Source organism: Hylobates moloch, unplaced genomic scaffold, assembly GCF_009828535.3.
Source record: "Hylobates moloch isolate HMO894 unplaced genomic scaffold, HMol_V3 SCAFFOLD_16, whole genome shotgun sequence".
NCBI lineage: Eukaryota > Metazoa > Chordata > Mammalia > Primates > Hylobatidae > Hylobates > Hylobates moloch.
In genome coordinates, this window is record NW_026652291.1 from 9,292,775 (window position 1) to 9,305,639 (window position 12,865).

General features: G+C 37.3%; 1 protein-coding gene across 4 annotated transcripts in view; it reads left to right on the plus strand.

Annotated features, from left to right (window-relative positions):
- Positions 1–12,865, plus strand: part of ATG2B (autophagy related 2B) — an 84,193-nt gene that overhangs the window by 62,378 nt on the left and 8,950 nt on the right. For all 4 annotated transcript variants that reach the window (XR_009210229.1, XM_032179519.2, XM_058429451.1 and 1 more), the window contains 8 exons: positions 236–430; positions 1,393–1,494; positions 7,593–7,671; positions 7,989–8,196; positions 11,013–11,082; positions 11,432–11,514; positions 12,166–12,287; positions 12,509–12,663. Coding sequence is in view for 3 of the 4 variants with exons in the window: in XM_032179519.2 (XP_032035410.1) it covers positions 236–430; positions 1,393–1,494; positions 7,593–7,671; positions 7,989–8,196; positions 11,013–11,082; positions 11,432–11,514; positions 12,166–12,287; positions 12,509–12,663 (1,014 nt within the window). In the remaining variant the exon portion in view is untranslated. The remainder of the gene's footprint in view (positions 1–235; positions 431–1,392; positions 1,495–7,592; positions 7,672–7,988; positions 8,197–11,012; positions 11,083–11,431; positions 11,515–12,165; positions 12,288–12,508; positions 12,664–12,865) is intronic.

The following is a 12,865-nucleotide window of genomic DNA, read 5'->3' on the forward strand; positions in this document are numbered from 1 at the left end:
TTGACCATGGGTAGCTGAAACTGTGGAAAGCAAAACCTTGGACAAGCAGGGAGCACTGTAGATGAATAAATGAGTGAACAAGTGAAGGAATGTCATGTTGAGTTTCTTGAAGGTGGAATTGTAAGCTGAGGTAGAATTCAAAGGAAAGATGAGTGATATTTTGCATTTTAAAGAGAAAATACAATCTAATAAAATGTAAAGAATTGTTCTGCATTCTTTCTCCTTATCTGTTAAGGTGAAGTTTCAGCATGAAGTCTACCCACCCTGCAAACCTGACTGTGATTCCAGCCTCTCAGAACACCCAGTCTCCCGGCAGGTGTTCATTGTTCAGGATCTTGAGATTCGAGATCGTTTGGCGACATCACAAATGAATAAATTTTTATATCTGTATTGCAGTAAAGAAATGCCTCGGAAAGCTCACTCCAACATGGTAAGAGTTAACCTCATTGTTGTGTTATGTTAGTTTTGGAAACATGTTTTTATTATATCTAGCTGCAGGAGAGTTAAAGTAGGGAAAATTACTAGATATCTTTTCTCATTTTAATGTGAAAAATCCTTTTTGAATGTATTGCTTAAAGTTTTATGTTTAAAAATTATTTAGTATGTCACTTCTAGGGTCCATTAACTCTAATTGCTAATAAATTGATATCTGAGGAACAGTAGAAGTCCCTAGTGATCAATACAAAATATGTAGTATTGCTGAAGGTGTTCCAGATTTCTAACACTCTTTACATTTTAGTAAGGTAGAAATGATTCGTTCAGGACTTTGGAGGTCGCTCACAGAATTTGATTTTGGCATATGGGCCTATGGTTAGCTTCAGGGTTTCAGTAAACTCCTGTTACTAAGTACAACATTATCCATTTGCAATTTTTCCTCTAAAGAGAGTCTATATCTTTAAGCAGTTTTTTTTTCCCCCCGACAGTATCTCACTCTGTGACCCAGGCTGGAGTGCAGATCGTGGCTCACTGCAGCCTTGACCTCCTGGGCTCAAACTATCCTCCCATTCAACCTCCTGAGTAGCTGGGACTACAGGCATGCACCACCATGCCTGGCTAATTTTTTGTTTTTTTGTGGAGATGGGGTTTTCCTATGTTGCACAGGCTGGTCTGGAGCTCCTGAACTCAAGTAATCCTCCCACCTTAGCCTCCCAAAGTGTTGAGATTACTGGCATGAGCCACCGCGCCCAGCCTTTAATCAGATTATTGATGGGGGCATGTGACCCAAGAATGTTTGATTCAGTCTTTTAAGGAAAGAGGGTAAACAATTCCTCTTTTTCTCATATGGTATAGGAATAGGAATAGGAATTTTTCTTTTTTTTTTTTCTTATTTTTAAAGACAAGAAGGTCATCATATTATTGTGGAAAAATGCTATTCTCTTTCTTGCCTTGTAGTTGACAGTGAAAGCCTTACACGTGTGTCCGGAATCTGGCAGGTCCCCACAAGAATGCTGCTTGAGAGTGTCGCTGATGCCTCTCCGCCTCAATATTGACCAGGTTTGTAGCATGAGCGTGATTCCTGCCGTTACAGTTAGATTAGACTGCATGTTCAGAATAAGGAAATTATAATGTTTATCATTATTGAACTTTTATCGTGGTTACATATGTAAAGCAAACTTCTGATAAAGAATAGGGCAAATTCATTAGATGTTTGGAATCTGAACTGTGGGTGAGTAAACATCATTAGATGTTATTCCCCAGTCTCCTACTCATGGTGTGATGTAGACCTTAATACCTGCTTCTTGTTCTCTAATCCTTAAGTACTCTACGCCCAGTTCAGATATGCATACATTTTCAGAGAGTATTAGAGGATTCCCTGATGAATTGAATGCTGCTCTGTCTTCATTGCAGCATCTGGAAGAGAATTCTTTCTGTGCTGGGCAAAATGACAAATGAGTAAATTGGTATACATAAAGAGGTCAGAAACAACAGAGATTTAGACTTTCCCTAAAAAAAACTGGAGTTGGGCACAGTGAAATCCACTTTCCCGTATTCTAGCAGGCATCCCATCAAATTCTTCTGGGCTTGCTTTGACCCAGAGAGCTGTTTAAAACATAGCTGGTGCTTCTTCCAGAAACCTTTTTCCAAGATGTATGAAAATAGGATGCACAGCCAAGGTATAGTAATAGAATGGCGAGAAGCATGGGTTTGGAGGCAGACCTGGGTTCCAGTCTTAGTTCTGTAGCTTTTACTAGTTGTATGGCTTTGGGTAAGTTACTTAACATCTCCAAGCCTTAGTTCCTTCACTGATAAAATGGGAGAAATAGTAATATGTGTATCATAATGCTTTTAAAATGAAGATTAAATAAATTAGTGTGTGAAAAACATTAGCTCGGTGCCTGACACACTAGGTTAGGGATCAGTAATGTTAACTGCTGTTATTTAATAATAACATAGCATATGATAATTGCAGAACATGAATGGAGTTTTTAACTAATCTGCTTTGAAATAACAAAACCTTCTTGACAGAAATTGTGTTGATATGAGCTCAGGTTTGGAAGTAGAGTATTTATTTGTGGGGTGGAAGTTATTAATTTGCTCAAATAGTACTGGTTGAATAATGTTCATTAGTTGTTTAAATAAAACTTGAATAACTAAAAGCTGGTAACAAGTATTTCAAGACTGAGCTTAAATAATATTTATAAACAAAAAATAGGCACTGTCTTAGAGAAAATGTACTGTGAAGTACAGAAGCTTAGCATAGCTCTACGTTAATGCTTATAGCCTCTGAGCTAGGTTAGACTTGCCAATCAGTACTTTATGTTTTATCATTATGAAAAGAAGATATTTTGATATCCATACTTTAAATTCATCCATATATTGATTGGTCTAGTGGAAATACAATGAAGTATTTGTGGGAAAATTGATCTCTGGAGATCATCAGTGTGAACAAGACTTTGAGTAAGATACATCTTTCTGGCGTGACTTTATGAAACTTAGCAAGCCCAATTTTCTTTCTTTCTTTTTTTTTTTTTCCCCCACAGTGTCTCACTGTGTCACCCAGGCTGGAGTGTAGATCATGGCTCACTGCAGCCTTGACCTCCTGGGCTCAAACTATCCTCCCGCCTCAGACTCTTGAACGGCTGGGATTACAGGCGCGTACCACCGTGTCCAGCTAATTTTCTATTTTTATTTTTTTGTAGAGACGTGGTCCCATTATGTTGCCCAGACTGGTCTTGAACTCCTGGGCTCAAGTAATCCTCCCACCTTGGCCTCCCAAAGTGCTGGGATTATAGGCATAAGCCACTGTGCCCACCCTAATTTTCTTTAATAGACTTTTAAATTTAATATTGAACATAATTTCTTATTTAGAACTATAAAGCATTATGATTTTAAAGTGGGGAGTTATTAATCTTAGAACCATCAGGGAAATAAATTTTATGACTACCCTGAGGAAGTCATAAAAGTGCAACTGCTTCCAAAGCTCAGTGTTCCCATAGGGCAGGCAATAAGCATTGCAGACGGAATGAGTTCCATCTGGTGGGTAAGTGGATGATGGAAGTCATACAACTAGGCAGTTTGAGATTCAAAATAGGAAGGGGGCGGGATTTCCTGACTCTGCTAGCCTATTGTCCATTTTAGTTTTGTACTGCCTGGAACTCTGCAGGGAAAGTGTATCAATTCATTCAAAACCATATGGTGAATGCCTACCTTATCCCAGGTTTTATACTAGGATGCTGGGGATACAAAGATGAATAAGACATCTCTATCTGCAAGGATCTCTTTATAGAAGACTGACATAAAAGAGATAGTTTTAATGTGCTGTGGTGAGTTCAAGTGATACAGATAGGCATGGGATGATATGCCTGACCAGAAGATGGCTTGTAACCTAGACTGGGAGTTTGGAAGGGTGAGGGATGCTCAGGAAAGGCTTTCTGGAGGTGGTGACATTCAGGGTGGGTCTTAAGGAGTGCAGTGGAGCTAGACAGGTGAAGATTTTTGTAAAGGTACCAAAAGCCTTACTCTGATTGTGGACTGGGATTGGGAGACCATTCTGCTAAGTAAGATAAGTAAGTGCTCAACTCAGGCTCTATAGGATGAACATGGAGCAGCACCAGTTTGCACAATTGTGTTTTTCATCATTATTGCTTCATTGCTTGAGTATGACATTAAAAGGAATTCTTTTAACACTGTAAGTGATAGTGCAGTATTAATATCCTTTATCATAGGATCTTCAAACTAGACATATTTTACAGTCAAAGTTTAGCATAAACAGTTTTTGAAAGTTTAAAAAAATTGATTGCACTGAGGTATAATTTACATATACTAAAATGCACAGCTTTTAAGTGTTCAGTGGAAGTTTCACAGATTTACACACTTGAGTAGCTACTACCCCAGTTGAGATATAGAACATTTTCCTTACCCTGAAGACTTCACTCATGTCCCTTTGTAGTTCATCTTCACCATCCCAAAGTGACTACTGACTGATCTTTTGGTCACCATAGATTAGTTTTTTCCTGTTCTGCAACTTCACGTAAATGGAATTGTACTTGGCTTCCTATACTTAGCGTTAAGTCTTTGAGATCCATCTATGTTGTAGCATGTATCCACAGTCGTTTTTATTGCTGAGTAGGATTTTGCTGTGGATATACCACAGTTTATCTGTTTACCTGCTGGTTCACGTTGAGGTTGTTCCATGGTTTTGGCTCTTAGGAATAAAGCTGTTAGGAAATTTATGTAGAAGTCTTTTTATGGGCATACGTTTTCATTTCTCTTGGTTGAGTAAATACATATATAAGAGTAGAATTTCTGGGTCATAAGATAGGTATATGTTGAGCTCTCTTAAGAAGCTGCCGAACAATTCTTCACAGTGGCTGTTGCATTGCACATTCCCACCAATAGCCATGAGAGCTGTGGCTGCTTCATAGCCTTGCCAAACTTGGTATTGTCATTTTTAAAATTTTAGCTGGTATGCTTTGTGTACACTGTGGTTTTAAATTGGATTTCCCTGATAACAGGTGATGCTAAACATCTTTTTACGTGCTTATTAGCCATTTGTGTATTTTCTTTTCTGTTTCTGAAGTGTCTGTGTCTTGCTAGTTTTAAAATTGGGTTGTTTGGGTCAGGTGCGGGTTACTCATGCCTGTAATCCCACCACTTTGGGAGGCCAAGGCAGGAGGATTGCTTGAGTCTAGAAGTTCAAGATCAGCCTGGGCAACATAGTGAGATCTTGTTTCTACAAAAAATAGAAAAAAAATTAGCCAGGCATGGTGGTGCCTGCCTATATTCTGAGCTATTCAGGAGGCTGAGGTGGGAGGATCGCTTGAGCTCAGGAGGTGGAGGCTGCAGTGAGCCATGATTGCACTACTGTACTCCAGTCTGGGTGACAGAGTGAGACCCCCATCTGTAAAATAAAATAAAATTGAGTTGTTGGTCTTACTGATTTGTAAAGAGTTTAGCATAAATACCAAAATCAAAAAATTTTGAGAACATTTTAAAAAGCTGGTGATTAGTGGCTGGGCGCGGTGGCTCACGCCTGTAATCCCAGCACTTTGGGAGGCCGAGGCGGGTGGATCACGAGGTCAGGGGTTCGAGACTCAGCCTGACCAACGTGGTGAAACCCCATCTCTACTAAAAATACAAAAATTAGCTGGGCTTGGTGGCGGGTGCCTGTAATCCCAGCTACTCAGGAGGCTGAGGCAGGAGAATTGCTTGAACCTGGGAGGTGGAGGTTGCAGTGAGCTGAGATCGTGCCACTGCACTCCAGCCTGGGCAACAGAGCGAGACTCTTTTTCCCTGGCAAAAAAAAAAAAAAAAAGGCTGGTGATTAGCATCTCTGTATCTGTTGTTTTGTGCATTTGTGGTGAAAAATGAGTGGAAACTATTGTCTCTTTAGTCTCCCTTTTTTTTTTCTTAAAGAGCAAATTGATACCTGAAAATTTGCTGTTTTTCTGAAGGTAATCATGGAGTCCCACCATTTATGGCATTAAAATATCACCATCTAGTGGCCAAAAAATAGCATTTTATATGCTGTTAAACTGTAAACATGTAATATTTGGTATAATATGAATTATATATATTAAATGTGTATAATGGAAATAATATATAAAATACATACATTAATATATATGTAAAGCATAACAGTATAATGAACAATTCATGAACCCACTACCTTGCTTCAGAACCAAAATATTTCCACTACTGTCGAAACCACCTGCTTGCTCTGCAGTCCATTGCTTAGTCTCCCATATGCATGTTACCTAAGATATCCTTCTCATTTGCATCATTTGTACTTCTGAGATATGTGATCAGTAGACAGAGCTTTTGGAATTGTCAAACTGTTTTGGTGTGCCACCAAATATTTTGACCCTTCACATTGCATTTTGGCACAGTATTAATGTTTTATATTAGTTTAGGTTTTTTGTTGTTGGTTTTTTTTTGTTTTTTTTTGAGACAGTGTCTCGCACTGTCGCCTGGGCTGGAGTGCAATGGCGCGATTTCTGCTCACTGCAGCCTCTGCCTCCCAGGTTCAAGTGATTCTCCTGCCTCAGCCTCCCGAGTAGCTGGGATTATAGGCGCCTGCCACCACGCCTGGCTAATTTTTTGTGTTTTTAGTAGAGACAGGATTTCACTGTGTTGGCCAGGCCGGTCTTGAACTCCTGACCTCGTGATCTGCCCGCCTCAGCCTCCCAAAGTGTTGGGATTACAGGTGTGAGCCACTGCACCCGGCCAGTTTAGGATTTTTTTTAATGAAAGGAAAGAATAAGATCAGGCTCAGGCATATATACAAGTAGATCCTTGAAGATACATTTGTCAGTTTGAGTGAGATAGGCAAAACGAAGCTGCCTATAATGGGCAAATATGGCATGTACGTACAATGCGAAGACAGAGCCATGCAGTTTTTGTTTGTAATTATGTAATTTCAGGAGAGACCACACTGAATGGATTATTTTGATTATTTTCAATATCATGTTCAATGATGAAATGTATTAAGGCAATATAATGTATGATAAAAGCAGCAGTTAAGTCATTTGGAACTTTGAAGACACTTAAAAGTGTCCACATGGTGAAACCCTGTCTCTACTGAAAATACAAAAAATTAGCCGGGCATGGTGGCGGGCACCTGTAGTCCCAGCCACTCGGGAGGCTGAGGCAGGAGAATGGCGTGAACCCGGGAAGTGGAGCTTGAAGTCAGCCAAGGTTGTGCCACTGGGTGACAGAGCGAGACTCTGTCTCAAAAAAAAAAAAAAAAAGTGTCCAGCACATGATCATTGGTAATATTATCACCACAATGCAGAACGAGAGCCAGGGCCAAGAGTGAGAGTGCTCCATTTCTAAGAAAACTCAAATGTGCTTTGATTTAGTCCTTTTTACGTTTGTAATCTTTAACTTCTGTCTCTCAGTTTTCATACCTATAAATTAATTTCCTCATAAAGTTATGAGAATTAAAAGGGAAGCGTGTATCTGTGTGTGCATGTGTGTGTGTGTGGTGGGGGGAGAATAGGAATAATGACTGGCATAGAGAAAGGATTCAATAAATTGTAGCTATATTTGAACAATGAGTAAAATATATGAGTTTAAGATACTTTGTTTCATAGTTTTAGAAATAGGTGATTTTTTTCTTCCTTAGTTAAAATTACATCCCTTAATTTTAGGATGCCTTGTTCTTCCTGAAGGATTTCTTCACAAGTCTTTCTACAGAAGTAGAGCTTCAAATGACTCCAGATCCAGAAGGTATTAAATATGTATAGTTTGAAAAGGCTATACCAAGTACTTGGATTGATTTTAATTGTTATGAGGCTTTTTTGAGAATGTACTTACAATATTTATTCCCACTTACGTAAATGTGTTCCGTGTTTATTTTTGTTGATTTTTGCGAATGCTGTTTATATAAAAGTAATAATTTAAAAGGTGAAAGCAACTTTTCTCTGTAACAAGAGTCATGTTTTGATTAAATAAATTGTAGAAAAACAAATTAGATCAAGATTGATTTAAATGGTTGCTCAGAAGAAGCATATCTAACTTTTCAAACATGCACATTACATTTTCAGTTAAAAAGTCTCCTGGAGCTGATGTCACCTGCAGTTTGCCAAGGCATTTGAGTACCTCAAAGGAGCCAAATCTAGTTATTTCTTTCTCTGGGCCAAAACAGCCTTCCCAAAATGATAGTGCCAATTCAGTGGAAGCGGTTAATGGCATGGAAGAGAAGAACTTCTCTGCTGAAGAAGCATCTTTTAGGGATCAGCCTGTGTTTTTTAGGTAACTAATTTAGTTTTAATAACAAATGAGGTTATTTTAGACTTTTGAAGATTGTTCTGTGATGTGTGTGTGCTGGTAATCACGAGGTTCCATCAGCTTTTCTTTGCACTGCCAAATCATCAGCTGGTGTATTTATCTGCATGTGGTCCCCATCTAATTGCACCCCCCTTATTTGCACATAGTAACCTGGTTCCAAATTCATCTCTCTTTCAATTGTCTGGCAGGAATTTCCTTTTCTTCTAGCTTCTTCCTTCTTTTTCTCCTCTGTTCCCTCTTTCCAGCATTGTTATGGCGTGTTCGTACCAGCCCAACGGGATATCATCCTTTTGCTTTTTTTCCTTTACGAATCTCAACCTGGCTATGCCTGTCTGTCTTTTCCCTTGTGAGGATTTTCTGCCTATTTTCTCTGTCTGCCCTTCCCAGTCATTATGTGTCTTTCCTGACCCTTCCCTCCCTGCTCAGTGGGCACCGTTGGGAGACCCAGGTCCCCTGCGCTGCTGCCGTCGGCTGTGACTGTTGGCCAGCTCGAGCACAGCACACTGCAGTTTCCTCATTTCCAGACCTGTTCATTCTTCTCGTCTTCTTTCTTTTCCAACCCTTGATGGTAGGGATGGTGGCTTGGCCCTGTGGGAAAGAGAAGGGACTGAGGATCAGTGCCCCCTTGGTATGAGGAGCAGTTACATCTTCCCTGATTTTCTGTGCTGCTTTCTCATTTATCCCGGGTTGCTGATTTCTCTCTTTCTCTCTAGGTTCTGAAGTTAGACTTTAGGCATGGGCCAAAGTCAGCAGTATTACTACTTGGAAGAGTTGTCACATTTTAAATATTTTGCATAGTGATGAAAATAGGTAGAAAAAATGGAATATGATAATTGGAAAGATCTTGGAATAGATGATTCCTGGTGGTTCTAAATCTTTCCACCGCCAACGAAGGACCTTTTAAAATTAATTTCCTACATTGATCCTTTTAGTTTTACAAAAACATGTATCTTAAGTGATAATTTGCTTTCTTATTTTATTAGTCACATTTATAAACTGCCAGTTTGGTTTTTGTAAACATGGGCCTGAAAGCAAAGAATTTTGCCTTTTTTTAGCCCAGAGGAAGTAGGGTTACTCATTTATTTAGGTTTAAAAAGTACACAAGCCCTATACTTACTTAGGTAAATGTTTATTTTTTCCATTAGACTATTTAAAATATTGAGAATAGCTTATAGATTTTCATTTGTACTCTCAAAGGCTCCTAATCAGTGCCATAGTCTAAATTACACACCTTACAAATGAGGAAGTGAATGCCCAGAGAGACGAGTTGACTTGCTCAAGACCACAGTTAGTGGCCAAGGCACGACTAGAACACAGATTTTCTTATCTCTAATCCAGAAAATCCAGTACAGTTTTTAGTAATGTCATGAGAGCCCCCTTCCTCCAAACATTTATTCATTTTACAAATATTTACTGAGCACTTAACTGTTTGCCAGGTTTTGATCTAGGCACAAATGAACAAAGTAGAGAAAATATTTAATTGAGTTTACAAATTGAGATTACAAATAATTAAAATAAATGGTTTGTCCTATTAATATGTGCCATGGAGAAAAAAAAGAATGCGAAAGGAGAGTATTGGAGGGCACTGGCCAGACAGCCAAGTGGAGCTGAGTATTCAGGGCGTGGGCGTGACCTGGGGTCTGAGGCTTCTGGTAGTGATTGGTGTAAATACAGCATCTCCATTTTGTTGTAGGCACAGTGGACTTTGGTGAGATGGCTTAGGATGTAACCACCAACATTAATTCTGTGGGAAAACTGTGTTTCAAGTTCCAAACATTGTTTGTAGCCAACTTTTGGAAGCCAGATCATTTTGTTAGATGTGTACCATCAGTGTACAACCAGCCCTCTATATCTAGAATTCCACATCTGAGATTCAATCAAAATATTAATAAAAAATGGCAATAAAAATAATACAAATTAAAAATACAAGAATGATTTGCACAGCATTTACATTATATTAGATATTATAAGTAATCTAGAAATGATTTAGAGTATATGAAAGGATAAGTGTGGCATATATGCAAATACTATCCCATTTTATATAAGGGACTTGAACATCAAGGGGTTTGGTATCCATAAGGGCCCTGGAAGCAATCACTTCAGAAACCAAGGGACAACTGTATAATTATAATTTCATTCTCACACTGTTCCCTATATTTGTTTGTCGATAATTCTGTTTACTTAGAAGCATTAGTTTCAAGGATTCTCACAAAATTTAACAATGTAGGTGGCATTTTAACAATTTCTGAAGACTGAGCAGCAGAGAGTTTAAGTCACTTGCCCACAGTTGCATCTCATAGATGAACCTGGGGTTTACCAGACAGTCAAAATAATTCCTTAGGCCTTCTCTTTATATTTCTTGGTCATGACTATCTGGTTTAATCTTGAAGGTTGCTTTTATTAATTTATTCTTTGAATGAATTGTGAATATATATAAGAATAAATTTTTGTAAGTGTACATTATTTCATAAACTGAGAAAAGGTTTTTATTACATTTTATTTTTGTATTTTTTATTTTTACTTTCCTACACTATATAGACGTAACTAAGGAAAGCTTTTTATGAGAAATGCAAATATGATAATATATGAGACGATTAACATTTGTTTAATTGTTATATTAGGAAAAGATAGAGCTAAAAGACATTCTCTTTTATTTAGTTCTTAAGATATTTACATGATTTATTTTGTGGTTTTTTTTTATTCTCCGATTGAACAAATATCTAATTTCACCTATTAGTAACTATAAATGTAAATAACTCCCCTTCTTCCTTTATCTTCAGAGAATTTAGATTCACATCAGAAGTTCCCATTCGACTTGATTATCATGGCAAACATGTATCAATGGATCAGGTTGGGAAACTACAAATATACTCCACAAAATTATCTTATGTTTCTCTAATGAACTCGTTTTTATTTTTAACTTTGCTTTGTCATAGTTTATATATATGTTTGAAATGAAGTGCAAGGTTTTTAAATGTAATTGTTTTTAATGTAAATATTTACTTAAGTACCATAAGTAAAATTTGGTATAAATTGGGTCATATGTATTGTAAAATATATATTTTTGCTGTATGTAAATATTTTAAGTGTTTTAGTATCAATAATGACTACTGCTTTGACTTTCAAAATAACAATGATTTTAGATGTTGAGTCTCTTAATTTACAGTAAGGTTAATTTGGCCTTTTTTTAATTTTGAAGGGTACACTAGCTGGGATTTTAATTGGTCTGGCTCAGTTAAACTGCTCTGAACTAAAGCTCAAGAGGCTTTCCTATCGACATGGGTAAGTGAATTTATTATATGAAGCTTTAAGTGAAGTTATCAAAGTTAATGTACAACAAATTTAAAAACTGAGTTTTCTTAGCAAGCATACACAGTTTTACAGTATTTTATTTAGAGAGCTCATTTTTAGAGGACTCAAGATTTAGGCACTGATTTCTATTCTGAGGGATTAGAAGTAGTTTGAAAAGAGTAGTGTTTGGAAAAAACAGTTGTAGTTTAGGATATTTTAAATAATTTTCTAAGGTTGTAAATTAGCTTATTCAGTGAAAAGATTGGAAGTTCTTAGTAGCAATTACTGGCAATTTAGAAACTTTGGGTTAATCCTGTGCCAAAGCCTTAGATGTTCAAGAAATAACATTGGAAAAACACACTAATACGTATTACCTGAGTCTTGTAGAAATTATTAACATTAGAATTGGATTATATATATATGTGTTTGTGTATGTATGTATATTTGGAGAAATTCAGGTTGTGAGTGAAATGGATGATTTGTGTTTCTTTTTGATTTGAAAAATGTTAACTGTTTTTGAAGCATCTGTAATATTTGTCCTTATAATTTGTAGATTTTAAGTAAAAAAAAAAAAACCCTCAAACTAATCTATGTCTATAAATGTATTTCTCCTTTTGACATACTAATAATCATTTGCTCTAGTTTACTAGGTGTTGACAAATTATTCTCATATGCAATCACTGAGTGGCTTAATGACATTAAGAAGAACCAGCTACCAGGAATCCTGGGAGGTGTTGGACCTATGCATTCACTAGTACAATTAGGTGAGTTTTCTTCTTTTTTAATCAAAAGATGTTATTTTTTCAAATCAGTAATTCTTATCCCTTTGAGAATTTATGTGAGGACCATCAGTCTAGAAAACTCACATATGTACTCGTACACACAAAACTTTGCCTCTAGTTTTAGGAGTTAAAAACCCCAGGGTTAGAATGATAGAAAAGTCTGAACTCTGGCACTGATGTTGATTTTGTGTTGACTGTTGTAGTACAAGGCCTAAAGGACTTGGTCTGGCTCCCAATAGAGCAGTACCGGAAGGATGGCCGCATTGTCAGAGGGTTTCAGAGAGGTGCTGCTTCCTTTGGTACCTCGACAGCGATGGCTGCTCTAGAACTCACAAACAGAATGGTTCAAACCATACAGGTATCTTTTTAGACTGCCTTAGTCTATCCAAAAAGAGCCATTGTGAAATGGTTGGGTCCTTTTGTTTTTAAAACAATACTGTGAAGATATACAAAATGTGAGTAGATACTTTATTTGTAGTGATTTAATGTCATGCTTGTTTTATTGCTTAAATGTTTAGTGTTAAATAATTAGAATAAAGCAGTGGAATACAGCGTCAGAT